The 13,568-nt window shown below is 42.7% G+C and overlaps 1 protein-coding gene across 1 annotated transcript in view; it reads right to left on the bottom strand.

Moving 5' to 3' along the window:
• Nucleotides 1–3,370: 3,370 nt before the first annotated feature.
• The window catches only part of igf2bp1 (insulin-like growth factor 2 mRNA binding protein 1), a 55,797-nt gene continuing 45,599 nt past the window's right edge, over nucleotides 3,371–13,568 (bottom strand). The window contains exons 10-15 of the mRNA XM_047343801.1: nucleotides 13,386–13,508; nucleotides 12,932–13,048; nucleotides 12,742–12,816; nucleotides 12,021–12,152; nucleotides 11,749–11,862; nucleotides 3,371–10,356 (exon numbers count right to left, since the gene is read on the bottom strand). Of these exons, the coding sequence (XP_047199757.1) occupies nucleotides 10,207–10,356; nucleotides 11,749–11,862; nucleotides 12,021–12,152; nucleotides 12,742–12,816; nucleotides 12,932–13,048; nucleotides 13,386–13,508 (711 nt within the window). The 3' untranslated portion in view covers nucleotides 3,371–10,206. The remainder of the gene's footprint in view (nucleotides 10,357–11,748; nucleotides 11,863–12,020; nucleotides 12,153–12,741; nucleotides 12,817–12,931; nucleotides 13,049–13,385; nucleotides 13,509–13,568) is intronic.

A 13,568-nucleotide genomic window follows, 5' to 3' on the forward strand; every position in this document is an offset into this window, starting at 1 on the left:
TTTGCAGAAGTCTCTCCTATGATATTAGTTTGGATAATAGATCGTTGATAAGCTCTATAAATCTGGGCGATGTCTGCCGGCCCTATCATGATGTAATAAGTGTCAGTTCACTGCTCCGGCTGACGACTTGAGTGGCTTGGAACACATTCATACAACTATTCAAGAATCTTGCCCTGGGGGACACTTCGGCATGTGGAATGTGGGAGTCAGGGATCAAACCGCCAACCTCCTGGTTAGTGTACAACCCGTTCTGCCTCCTTATCTACAGTATCTCCATGCCCTCTACACTTTGCAGCAAATGACCCAACACACTGCAACCCTGGACTGTAGCTACATCACAGCAGTCAACGTGCATCACACAGTGTTGCCCAGCAGAGGGCGACCTTGGTCCATCACTACAGCTCACCCCCAACCAGTCAAATAATAATATCTTTAACAATATAGCACATCTCAAAACAAAGTTACAAAGTGCATCCCTTATATATACACAAGTAATAATACTTAAAAAGAACAAAAATATTCATAAAGAATAAAAACACTAAAATTTATGCAAGACCACCAAATTCAACAACAATACTAGGATTAGGTCAAATCAGGGAATGCAATACGATAAAAGTGTGTACCACTTTCTGTTTGGTTCCTGGGTTAAATGAAGACACAAATGTAGATGCTCGTTTTGTTTCATTTTATGTTAATGTTGAAAACCATATAAATATGTTAATGTTTATATACCATATAAACCATATGTACAGTATATATATATACACTCACTGGCCACTTCAGAACTGCCTTAATTCTTCGTAGCATAGATTCAACAAGGCGTGGCGTTTAAACAATGCTCAATTCGTAGTAAGGGGCCCAAAGTGTGCCCCCACACCATTCCACCACCACCACCAGCCTGAACCGTTGATACAAGGCAGGATGGATACAAGGCAGGATGGATACAAGGCAGGATGGATACAAGGCAGGATGGATACAAGGCAGGATGGATACAAGGCAGGATGGATACAAGGCAGGATGGATCCATGCTTTCATGTTGTTTACGCCAAATTCTGGCCCTACCATCTGAATGTCACAGCTGACATTCAAGTCAAATCAAGACTCATCAGACCAGGCAACGTTTTTCAAATCTTCTATTGTCCAATTTTGGTGAGCCTGTGCGAATTGTAGCCTCAGTTTCCTGTTCTCAGCTGACAGGAGTGGCACCCGGTGTGGTCTTCTGCTGCTGTAGCCCATCTGCTTCAAGGTTCGACGTGTTGTGCGTTCAGAGATTCTATTCTGCATACCTTGGTTGTAACGAGTGGTTATTTGAGTTACTGTTGCCTTTCTATCATCTCGAACCACTCTGCCCATTCTCCTCTGACCTCTGACATCAACAAGGCATTTTCGTCCACACAACTGCCGCTCACTGGATAGTTTCTCTTTTGGACCATTCTCTGTAAACCCTAGAGATGTTTGCGTGAAAATCCCAGTAGATCAGCAGTACTGAGAAATACTCAAACCAACCCGTCTGGCACCAACAACCATGCCACATTCAAAGTCACTTAAATCCCCTTTCTTCCCCATTCTGATGCTCGGTTTGAACTTCAGCAAGTCGCCTTCACCATGTCTAGATGCCTAAATGCATTGAGTTGCTGCCATGTGATTGGCTGATTAGCTATTTGTGTTAACAAGCAATTGAACAGGTGTGCCTAATAAAGTGTCCAGTGAGTATATATATATATATATATATATATATAGTGTTAATGTTTTTGTAAATCAATTGCTGTGTGAGAAAATACATGTATGATTTTAATATGCCAGAGTCAGTTATCAGCTATCAGCAGTGCAGTAATAATAAAACACTGCTACCCAATGTTGGTGAACACTTTATCACTGTAATGATCAATCACCTCATCTATACAGAGGTGCTGTGGTCACTTAAAACCACTGGGGGGCGTCCTCACCACATACAGTCTATGTAAAAACCTCCCCACATTTCCAGTACCTCAGCATAACAATGATACTGATAAATAAATGGTGCCATCTAGTGGTCAGAGACAGACACACACACACAGACATAATTTCTACTACTACTGCTACCACTACTAAAAAAATTAATAATAATAGTAATGTGTCATCTAAAAACAGTTTTTTCTGATGTCACAGTTCATTCACTAGTCGTTGTTTTGTCATCAATCATTTTAAGGTCTCGACCTCACTATGTAAAGTGCCTTGAGATCATGTCTGTCGTGAGTTGGTACTTTACAAATAAAATTGAATTGAATTTATTCTCAATCATTTCAGATCCTGCCCTGCAAACTATGACTGGGGCTGTGTTATGTTGATGGCAGGTATATGCTACATTTCACTGTTCAACATTATTATTGCATACACAAACTTATAAACACATTTCAGTGCCACAATAAGACCACAGAAGCTGTAAAACAGCAGAATTATTGCTTTTTTTCCCTACAAAGATCTTCTAAAAGACCTGGTAGTCCCTAGAAGTGGAGAAAAGTGATACTTCAAGCAGTTTATTGTCTTCCAGTCGTTTCACCGGTGTATTTAATCTTATAATCACTCATGAATCCATCCATCATAAATGCACTTATCACTTGAGGGTCGCGGAGCCAATCCCAGCTGAGATTGGGCATGAGGCCGGTTAGACGCTGGACAGGTCGCCAGTGTATCTCAGAGCCAACATACAGACACATGGAGAACATGCACACTCCACACAGACAGACCCTTGGCCGAACCGGGATTCGAGCCAAGAGAAAGAGTTGTCTGGGCAGATGAGGAGAATAATTACCAAGCCTGATCCATGTTGAAGAGAAAAGTCACTGGATCAAGCTGAACCTCCTATTTGAGAAAATGTTCCCATTTAACCCGGGAGAACTGGAGGAGTGTGTTGAAGAAAAGTGGGTCAAACTATCAGCTAAGAAGACGTCTCATTGACAGCAACAGAAAGTGTGACAGTTTTAAAAGGATCCCAATATGTTTGATCAGGGTTAAAAGAAGCAACTGTAGAGTCACAGTTATTATTTGGCCCTTTCCATGCACCTTCATTGTCTGTCTGTCTCCATTTCCCTGAGGAGTCTGCAGCAGGTTTGAATTCATTAGTACTGGACATTAAGTATTTAAAGAGAATACAAATAAATAAGAGCAATAATCGTCATGTTTTTGTAGAATAAAACACAACTTATTCTTCAAACTACAGATTATTTTTTAATTAGAAACATTCAAGTGTGATTGTTTGATAAACATGTTTCTCTGTAGCTTGTTTTAAACTGTTTAAATATATATCCTGTATGGTTTTGAATTGATTTATGGCTTTGACAATCTATCAATTTGGAAAGAACCACACAAAGAAAGGACATGAGGCACAGGGTCCGTTTTCTCATCTTTTAATAACACATTCATATCTATGCTCTGTTTTGTTTACAAGGAGTTTAAAACAGGTGTTGATGAGGACTAAAGGAATCAGGCAGGCAGAAGGTGAAAGTCCATATACAGTGAAGACCGAGGGTGCCGCCTGGTGAAAGGAGGGAGACTCGGCACCTCTCACATTGCACCTGAAGTCACTGGGACATGCAAGAGTCTCCGCACGGCTGCACGTTGGAGCTCATGGAGATTTAGATTTTTCAGTTTCGAGGCAGAGGCCAGATGATCCGATTCAAAGTGTCAGACTCCAGCTCTGTGCAGCGTGAGAAGTGCAGGCCTCCCTCCTTCCACATGCAGCGGCGGCACAGTCAGCTGAAAACAACAGGTCCTTTTGCTTTTTGAAACAACGCATCAGAAGTGAAAGTAGATCATCGATCAGTGTAGCAGGTCCTCGCAGGGCGCTCTAACTGTAGGCTTTTCACAGAGAGAAAGAAAACGCTAAATGCACCCAAACATAATGGATACAATCTGCTGTCATTAAAAGAGAGAGAAATTAGAAATAAAACATGAAGGATAATTTGAGATTTATTTTTTAAGTGTAAGTTTAATGAAATAAAGAAAAGAAAATGTAAATTGGATGAAGAAATCTCATTTAGGTTGGAAGAACTTTTTTAACAGATGGTAAGCTTTTGTCTCCCCCGCCCCCCCCCCGTCACTTTTTTATTCCATTTCATAATCCTTTCAAAAACAACTAAGAATGAAGAAAGAAAACAAAATCATCTTTGGAAGAAGTAAAAGATTTTTCCTTTAATAGACTATCCACTACAGTATATGGAGATGCCGCTACCCAGTTATTCATTTACCTATACTTCTTTCGAGCAACAGTTTTTTTTATTGTTTTTTTATTTAATTTTTGTCCTTTTTCAAAAAAAAGTTTTTACCATTTACCTATTTTTTTTCCTAAGAGGTAGATCAACAAAACAATTACATGGTTACAGGTGTCGTGCCCCTTGATTCAGAAGGTGAAATCACAGGGAGGGACGGAGCTGAAGGAGGATTGTGGGTAATTTTAGTAGTCGGAGGCAGGTATAAAAAACGGTGGTGTTAAGTTGTGATACAAAGTGAGGTTACCGACTAGAATCAGCTTTTAACAGCAGATTTGTGAAATAGAAACTGTTAATACCTCGTCATGATTGGCCCACACCTGGACCAATGGGTTTACTTAAATCCTACCCGACACGTGAAGAAAGTCCTCGCCCCAGCCGCCCTCGCCACCCTGCACCACTATGTGTCCATATTGGGGTTTTTGTCATTTTTTTTTTTATTTGTTGTATTTTTTTTTTTGTCATTTTATTTAATTAACTCTTTTTTTTTTACAGTCCCATCTCTTAGCTGGAGAAGTAAAATGTCAAATACCGAAAAATAAATTAAAGAGTGGAAAAAGAAAAAGAAAAATGACTAACAGAGACTGTCCGTCCGACTGACTGTTTGCTCTTGTCTCGTTTGCAATAAAGAAAATAAAAGAAAACAATCTTCTAGCTGAGTTTGCTTATGTTCTGAGGTAGCGTTCCTAGTTATGTGTCAAGAGGTTGTTTTTTCCATCTCGTCTCGGTATTGTGTCCCTCTGCCGGGTCAGATCTGTCGAGACTCGGGGCCCTTGTCTGCAGAGGAACGGGGGCGATACGTGTCACGGGGGAGTTTGCGTTGTTTTATGGCAAACTGCTCCTCACGAGATTTTGAAAACTGTCGTCTGTCGAGGCTGAGCTACATGCTGCAAAGATTCTAAAGCAAAGCAAAGCTCTGCTGCCACAACCAAGAAACAAGCAAGATGGTTAACCCTAAAGTCTGAACTATCAAGACCCCAGTCTTTCAATTAGGGGACATTGCCAGTGCGATTTTTGCCCATTCACAGCATTGACTTTACACTGATGCTGATCATGTTCTAAAGCATGCCATATTATTAAAGATTTTAGATGGTCAATGGGAAATAATACAGACTCCACTCTTCTAACACAAGCTCTCTGGAGCAAGGGTGGAGTTGTGCCCACCAGGGGCCCAACATAGAGATTTTTGCCCAAGGCCCCTAAAGAGGTCACGTTTGGGCCATGCTCAATGTGACAGTGTTTCCAGTCTGGTTGATTTTCATATATCGTAGAGAAATCAATAGAAAAACCGTCTGAGCTAAACCTGATGTTTAGGATATCCTGTGTGATATGTTTTAGAAAATGGTCAGCACAAATATTAAGCAGCACATTTTAATAAATGTGCTCAACAGTCTTGGAATCAAATCATCCAGTTTGATGCTTAAATCTTAGTATGTGGCAGTTTTTTATTTTATTTATTTTTCATTTCGAAATGGTGTGGCACCTCACACTGCCAAACTGTCCACTAGAACTTAATAATATATCACTCAACTTGCATTTAAAAAAAGGACAGGACACTTTTGGGCCCAGAAATGATACAGATGTGATTTCCTCACAGCGGGGAGGAAAACGGGATGAAATCTGAGGAGGATCTGCGATTTCTGTCCCTGTCAGGATGCAGGCTAAGATTAATGTGGGCTGCTCTCAGTGCCACAAGTTGTGTGGGTGTCTGCGTGTAGTTTCTCTTACTGTCACAACAACCCTCACATGTTTTCTCTTCTGTCTCTACTATACATACAAAAACAAGATGAGAGGATTTCAGTTCCAAGATGAGATGCCACCATTTGAATGTAGTATATTTCCTTCTGAAACACAACTGAAGTCGTCTTAAGACCTTAAGTTCAAGTGTTACTATTTACTTAGAATGGCTCTGTACTGCATTTTGGACCGAGCCCCTTCCTGTGTGTTTGGCACAGTTACTGTCGTGTAGTGCACTACATGTTAGCAGTCCTTCGTATTTAGTAACTGCCTTTTGTTAATAGATTTGTGCATTCAAAAATAAAATAAAAAAACATAATAAAATTCAACTATTTTAAATTTCATTTTCAAAAAAAATAAAATAATAGTCCGAACGACAGTGAAGAAGAAAAAAAAATGGTGGTTTAAAAAAAGAAATCAAAAAGGTCTTGAACAGAAGTGAGCGAAACGAACACGGTGGAGACCAGCGCGAGAGAGGGCGAGGGACCCTGGTGTTCCCGCACGCTCCAAAAATGAAATGATTTTTTTTTTTTCCTTTAATAAAAGTAAATAGCATCTCAATATTCTCCCTAGAGTACAGAAGAGAGGAGAAGAAGAATAAACGGGGAAGAAGGTGGTGGCGTTCAGTTGTGGTGAGAATGGGAGGGAAAGGTGCACCCTTTGACCACCCTGCCACCCCCCCACCACTCCCCCTAGCCTCACTTTTCCTCCCCCCTCAACTCTCCACCTTCTTCTTTACCGAACTGCATCAGGTGTTGCAGGAGGTTTTCAGTCATTTTCATAGATTTGACGTAGTCGACATGTTTCATCAATTAGTGCAACAATACGTCCCCAGATGTCACGTCCAAATAAAGCTTGCTGTATTGTCAAAACAAACAAAAAAATAATAATAAAATAAAACACATGAATCCTAACCAATCCAAATGGTTGCGGGCTGAATAAAGAATCCTAACTGTCTTGGTGGTCATGAACAGAGCTCTATGGTTTGGAAAGAAGTGGGAACCTGACACAGGACAAACACGTTGAGCTGTGCAGTTCTCACCTCTGGACAAAAATGGAAGCATAGACACAATAGAATAGACTTGGCCCTGTTTGATGGTGAACTGTCTGGGTAGCCGATGAGGGGTAGCGGTGTATGTTGCCGAGCGTTATCCGTGAGTTATCTGGCAGTGTCCTTCAGTGACTTGGCTTCGCATTAACTTTCCTCTATCAGCGGCTTTTCCCATTATGATTTTTTATGCTTTTTTTCTCCAAAAATACAAAAAAGTATTGTGATTTTAACATCTTTATGTACAGGTTTTCATCTATTACTCAGCTGAGTTACTGTTGTGTTCAAACTCTCTTGCTTTTCTTTGTTGCTCCCATTTTTAAGAGGTTCTTGGATTTCTCCGTCCTCGGTCCGGTGGAACTCAGACGGACGGGCCATAGGTTCTTGTCCTACTTTTTTCTGCTTTTTTTTTTGTTTTTTTTTTCTATAAGTCTCACCCAATCACATCCCTTGACAAAAATGAACATTTAAAACCAATGAACACAAACACGCACACACACGCACCATACACACGTGTAGCCAACAGGGAGCATCTGAGGTGTCGTGGTCAGTGCACAGGTAATAAATATTCACATTCAGAGAAGTCAGAGCTAGTTCCGGTGTGTGTGAGTAGGTGTGTATGTGTAATGCCCTCTCTTGTCTCCATGTGCAGTTACACTGTAGATGGACCATCCACTGCTTATCTGACAAGTTCCCAACCTCCCAATGAGAAAGGTAAAGAAAGACGAGGTGAAATCTGGCTGAAAGCTCACTTGTCCTCTTTCAGGGTGACTAACCCCTTATTGTTGTTTTAAAGCCTTGTCATAATGTTTGGCGCTTCATGATGATGTCATCACAATAAGGCAGGAGAAGAGGGTCCTTCAGGTTGGGCCGGGAGCCACGAGAACAGAGACTCGCAGTGACTTAATGCGACCTGAGGATGAGGTTGTCTGAACGTCATTCTGCACGATAAAAATTAGTAACACCCCCTCCCAAAGATGACAAGAGACCCCAGTGTGCACTTTAGGACCCCCCTCTCAAGTTAATACCACTCCCCATTGGCCAACTTTCTGTTTCAGACAACAGCTGCTCCAATCACACTTCAGGAAGACAGAGAGCATGTTTTCTCACCTAAAAAAGGCAAAATGGCACTCAACCCATTTCATCTCTGCACTTTGTCTCCCCTCACCTTTGAATAAAAAAGAAAACACTGCCTCTTCGTCATCCTGAACTCATTCAACCAGCATCACAACAAAAAAAACAGAAAAAATAACCAAAGCAACAAGACAATACCTAAAAAAAAATATTTCTTCCTTAAAAAAATAAAAATATTCAGGACTTTCAGCTCTTCTTTTCTTTTTTCTTCTTATATAAAACACCAGCAAGCAAAAAAAAAAGTTAGGAATACTGAGGTAAATTTACCCTGAGGTAGGTTTTATTCTTTTTCATTTCTTCTCTAATCTGTTTTAATCTTGGGGAGAGCGTCCAGGCATAGACCCCGCCCCTCATTATCATACGCAGGCAGGGTCTGGAGGCTCCGCCCACAGGCCTTCGGCAGATTGGGAGAGAGAACAAGGAAGCTGCTCCCCTTCAGATTTTACCTTCTCTGAGCTCAAGGCAAGGAGCTTTGGAAGACTTCGCCTCTTTTTGGGGCTCTGGCGCTAAGGTCAGTCTCAGAGTTGCTTTACTACCACAGGCCACACATGAGAGGCCATGTTGGTCAGACACAAAGTCGACCTTAAATATGGGGTCGTCTTAAGAACCATCCTGTCTAAGACTGGCCTTGAGCGTCCAGCGCTAGAGGACGACAATGAGCAGAAAGTCTCAGACACATCTTGTCTGTCTGTCATTGCAGGACTTTTTCATACAGGTGTGGCGAAACCTCGCACCTGACTCCCTGCCTTCAATACATTCACCCGAGGGGCCGGGCTAACTCACATAGCATATATATACAATATATATAAAATATGCCATTTAAGGTGCGGGCCGCTAGCCAGCTAGCATAGCTGCTGGCTGCTTTTATAAAGTTGTTTTTAATGGTTTCATATATGTGAGCTAAGCCACTGCAATAGAACTGCAGGACCAGCTGCGACCTCAGCTCCCCTTACTGTCTCTTGCTGCGCCTTCCGCCACACAGCTAAATGTGGAGGAGGGGGCTCAGTGCCTGCCCAGCCCCAGCCTTGGTGTAGGCTACATGATGCTACATTTCATAGACAAGGGACTGGGAAATAAACTGAGGACCCCTTTTAAAGAAAGGCAAGACGGCCAGACGCAGCATTTCTTTACATTTACTTGAAAGATTATCTATTTACAACCTTATATTTTCTTCCTTCTTTTTTATTTTCTAATCTCTCCGCTATTCAGAAAGGTCTTTAAAGAGCAGTGTTAACATCTGCGGCCCCTCTTCCACACTCTCATTGGCTCAGGGGTTAGGTGTGGGTGGGGCTAGCCCCCTGCCTGTGACCTATCCCTCTGAGCCGCTGCAGCAGTTTCCAAGCTCCCTCTCCCGGCTCCGCCTCACTGCATATTATCAATAATAGCTCTGAATAAAACATTTCTATACATATATCTCTATGTTAAAAAAAAAAAAAACACCCTTAAAATATAGGACTGACTGCAGATGGTTGGAGAGGTCTGTAGGGGGCGACAGAGGGGCAAATGGGCCCCTGCTAGTGTGTCCCAGGAGAGCATAGATTTGTTGAGTCAAGTGGACAAGTGTAAACCACAGCAGCAGGGCTCCACCTGACATGGTGAATAATGTTGCCCATGTTGTTTAAACCTATCTGATCCGTGATCAGTGGAGCTGGCTGTAGTACTACCAAGACACACTAGGAGGACACCACCCGTCCCTCTCTCCATCCCTCCTTTCCTTTATCCATCCATCTTCAATCAGTGTCTTTTCTGGCCTGGCATCTGGTCTCTGTTGTCAAGTTTCTTTTCAATCTTAATCCTCTTTTTTATTCATTTCATCTTTTGATTTTATGCATCCCTCCTCTCTAAAACACCTATCTTCCTCTCTGGCTATCGGGCGTACTCCCTCCCTCTTTATATCGCTCCCTGTCTATCGCTGGGTCCGTGTGTCGCTCTCCTGTATCCGTCTGTCCGTCTTATCCGTCCGTCCGTCCGTGCATGTGTCTGTCTGTCTGTCAGTCAGGCAGGGGTGTCCCACAGTGTTTGAGGAGGATGTGGGGACCCTCACTTCCTGCGCGGCTGGTGGTCTGGAGTCAGCCCCTGTGTAGGACTGCCCATCTCTGTGAAGCCCTGTGGATTAGGGCCGGAGCCCATCCCGCCTTTCTGTGGCTGTTTGACCTGGGTCAGGATGTCCCGGATCTTCCTCTGAGCCAACTGGAGGACAGATGAGAGATTACACATCAAGATTTCAGTGTAAAAATATGACTTATATAAAGCAGCCAACAACAGACAGACCAAGTGAGGTGGCTATAGAACTCTATGAATGTGACTGATTACACCCACATCTCTCTGTGGGTAATAAGCCACTGTTTTAACAGGTTCACCGGATCAATTCTATCAGGTGAGCGTGGGTCTGTTTCCCTGCAAACACACAGCACGAAGCACAGTTGAATTTATTCTGGTGTGTCCAAAAACAAGATTGTTACTTTATAAACTCTATTTATTAGCGGATTGCACCAAGACCCTGTTTATAGACTTATGTGAAGAAGAAAATTATGCTCATGACCAGAGTATTATTAATAATAAAAAAATTCTATGTAAAATGGGTAAACAAGACTAAATTCCATCCATTAGATTATCGCTCATCGCTGAAGGCAATCCCAGCCATCACTGGGTGAGAGGACCCTCATCAGGTCATGACAGGACTAATTTACACAAACAAAGACAAACAACAATAAAAGACTCACAACCCTACCTCTTACTAAACTATCACACAGTAGCACGGTACTAACAGCAGCTGGTTATAGATCATCTTATGACAAATAAAACAACGCACTACTATGACAGAAAACATGGTGACAAGATCTTCAATGTGAGCAAATGAACACAGTCTGATCCTGGGATTACATGTGAGCTGCTTAATTTACATTTGAAACCCAACAAACCACTACATCTTCAGAGGAAAACCAAAGTCTCAATGACAGGAAGAGTCCTGTGTTCAACCACGACGAAAGAAGTGAATGTGTTTGGCCATGATTGTCACAACCTCTCACACTCCCTCCTGTCACATATGATGATGTAATTCTTTCTTATCGACCAGGTTCCCAAGCTCAGCAAAGGTGCACCAAGTGTGTGTGGGTTAGGAATATACAGTAGGTGCACATGCCTGGGGAGCAGTGTGCAGAGTGCACTGGACTTTGCTGCCAGGTTCATGAAAATAGAGCCTTAGGGGTCTGTTTTCAGCTTTTTCAAATGTATGAATGCAAGTCTCTGTTGGACAAAACTGTGAGTTTAAGTAAGGTTGTAATGTAATGGCAATGGTACTTGGTATATATACTATACCAAGAGGACGCATGTAAATCAGGACACTAATGGGGCCCAAAATCTGCATTGGTAGTAAACTACAACACAAGGTGTAGTAGTAGTAAGCTACTAGTAGTAAGTGTGAGTCAGCTACCACACAAGGAACAAGTGTTGAAGCAGTTATTTGGATACGGCAGTTACTTTTCACAAGATTTGAATGTTTTCTGTCCTTTGGCAAATTTAAAAGCATGTGACCATAAGTGGATGTTATCACAAAAGTTAGAAAGAGCGTGGAGGGAGCACCTGGCTGGCGTAGAAGTGTCCATTGATCTTTACGAGGACCTGGTCATTTTCGTCTGGCGTCTGTTCCCTGGGGACGACCACCTCAGCTGCTGTCAGGTTCTGCAGCTCATTCACCTGGAGACACACAGTTTGGTTACTTCAGGAGGTGGAGGGTTGTTGGTTTGATGGTGATGATGACGAGGGTCATTTCAAACGCTTAAAATCGAGGGCTTAATGGACTGAACCGCTGCTGTGGCAACCAAAGCGTGCTATGCAAGAAGAGGGTCACTAACTGTCTTTCCCCCTTTCCCGATGACCCTTCCGGCAGCAGCTGCGGCCATCTTGATGTGAGTCTCCAGTTTGACCTCCTCCTTTGGCCCAAAGAAGTTCTCCTCCTTCAGTTTGCCGTAGAGTCTGCCCTGGGCCTGTTCGAGGGAAATGGAGAGATTAAGGCTACAGACAAACTATTACATTTTCTATGAAAATTGCATTTACAAACTAAAACAATCTCTGTTTTGGCTGCTTATCAGTTAAAATTTTCGTTCATATGGGCACAAATCAAACATTTGCGTCCTGTGGTGCAGCAAATCCGCAGTGTGGCTTTGTGTGGACTTCAGCTTTGATGAACTTTGACCAGCGTTTAGCAGCGTTTCGGACTGTGCCCTCAAGCACATCATGGCACGGTCCCACATACGGAAATGTATCAGTAGCAAACCGTCGCCTCCCATTCACTTCCACTCTGTGTGCAAGGAGGCGAACAAAACAAGGTCTTCATGTGCCAAGTTACAGAGTGTTTGTTTTTAACTGAAACGGGTTCTGGAGCGTTTCTAAACTTCTTAGATTTAGTGTCTCTAAAACCACAGAGTAGTGTGGACGCCAGGCGTATCCGTAGCGGAGTTGATGTGTTTTTCAAAAGAAAATGTTATCGTGTGGTTGTAGCATCAACATCCATTTCATTATCTCGGAGGAGCAGGGATTAACAGCAATCAGCTGGCAATGTCTAGTTAGTGTTACCTTAAACTGAGCCTCAGGGGGTCCGGTGATAATAACCATCCTCTCTTTGGATTCTGAAGTTTCAGCTGGAGCAATCTGGGAGATGAGAGGAGAGGAGAGTAAATGTGGTGGTTGCACGTTCTCCTGTCATGTTGTACTTTTCCCTAGTCAACTTGCAGCAGGTCTTAAAACCTTGTGGTCCGTTACAAACCTTGATGGAGGCCCCAGCGAAGCGGCTCAGCTGTTTGATGTGCTGGCCCTTCTTTCCAATGATGGCCCCCACTGCCTGTGCTGGGATGTATACGTGGACCGTCTCCTGCTCTGGAGACTGAGGACACACGAAGAAAGAATTTCATTACACAACCTGAACATCTACTTGAGATTCAATTATTAAGAAAAAACAAATCATTTGTGCTGAATGAAGAACTGTGGAATTGCTGGGCAGCTGGTGGATTTCTTCATTTGAGATTCAAATATGGAAATGGAGAATCTACGTAAAATAAAATCCTCATTCATACAAACAAAGACAACCGAGCGTATGAAGACTGATCAGGTGACAACTGTCACCGTCTCTGGATGACATCATCACTACATTTCTGCTGGACGCCCTCTGGTGGTTAACATAGAAATGTTTCTCAGAGAATTTACACAGCAAGCATTCTTACCCCAAAGCAGCTGTAGGGGGAGCCAGATCCAGAGTTTCCAGGCGGAGGAGGGGGCATGTTGGAGGAAGAGGGGAAGAGGCCCAGAGCCCCCAGGTTGAGTCCAGGGATCAGGTGAGTCTGTTGCTGTGGAGAGGTAAGCAGGTTTACAGGTGAGTGCATGTGGGGAAAATCCAGTGTTTTAGT

Source organism: Hippoglossus stenolepis, chromosome 16 (assembly GCF_022539355.2).
Source record: "Hippoglossus stenolepis isolate QCI-W04-F060 chromosome 16, HSTE1.2, whole genome shotgun sequence".
Classification (NCBI taxonomy): domain Eukaryota; kingdom Metazoa; phylum Chordata; class Actinopteri; order Pleuronectiformes; family Pleuronectidae; genus Hippoglossus; species Hippoglossus stenolepis.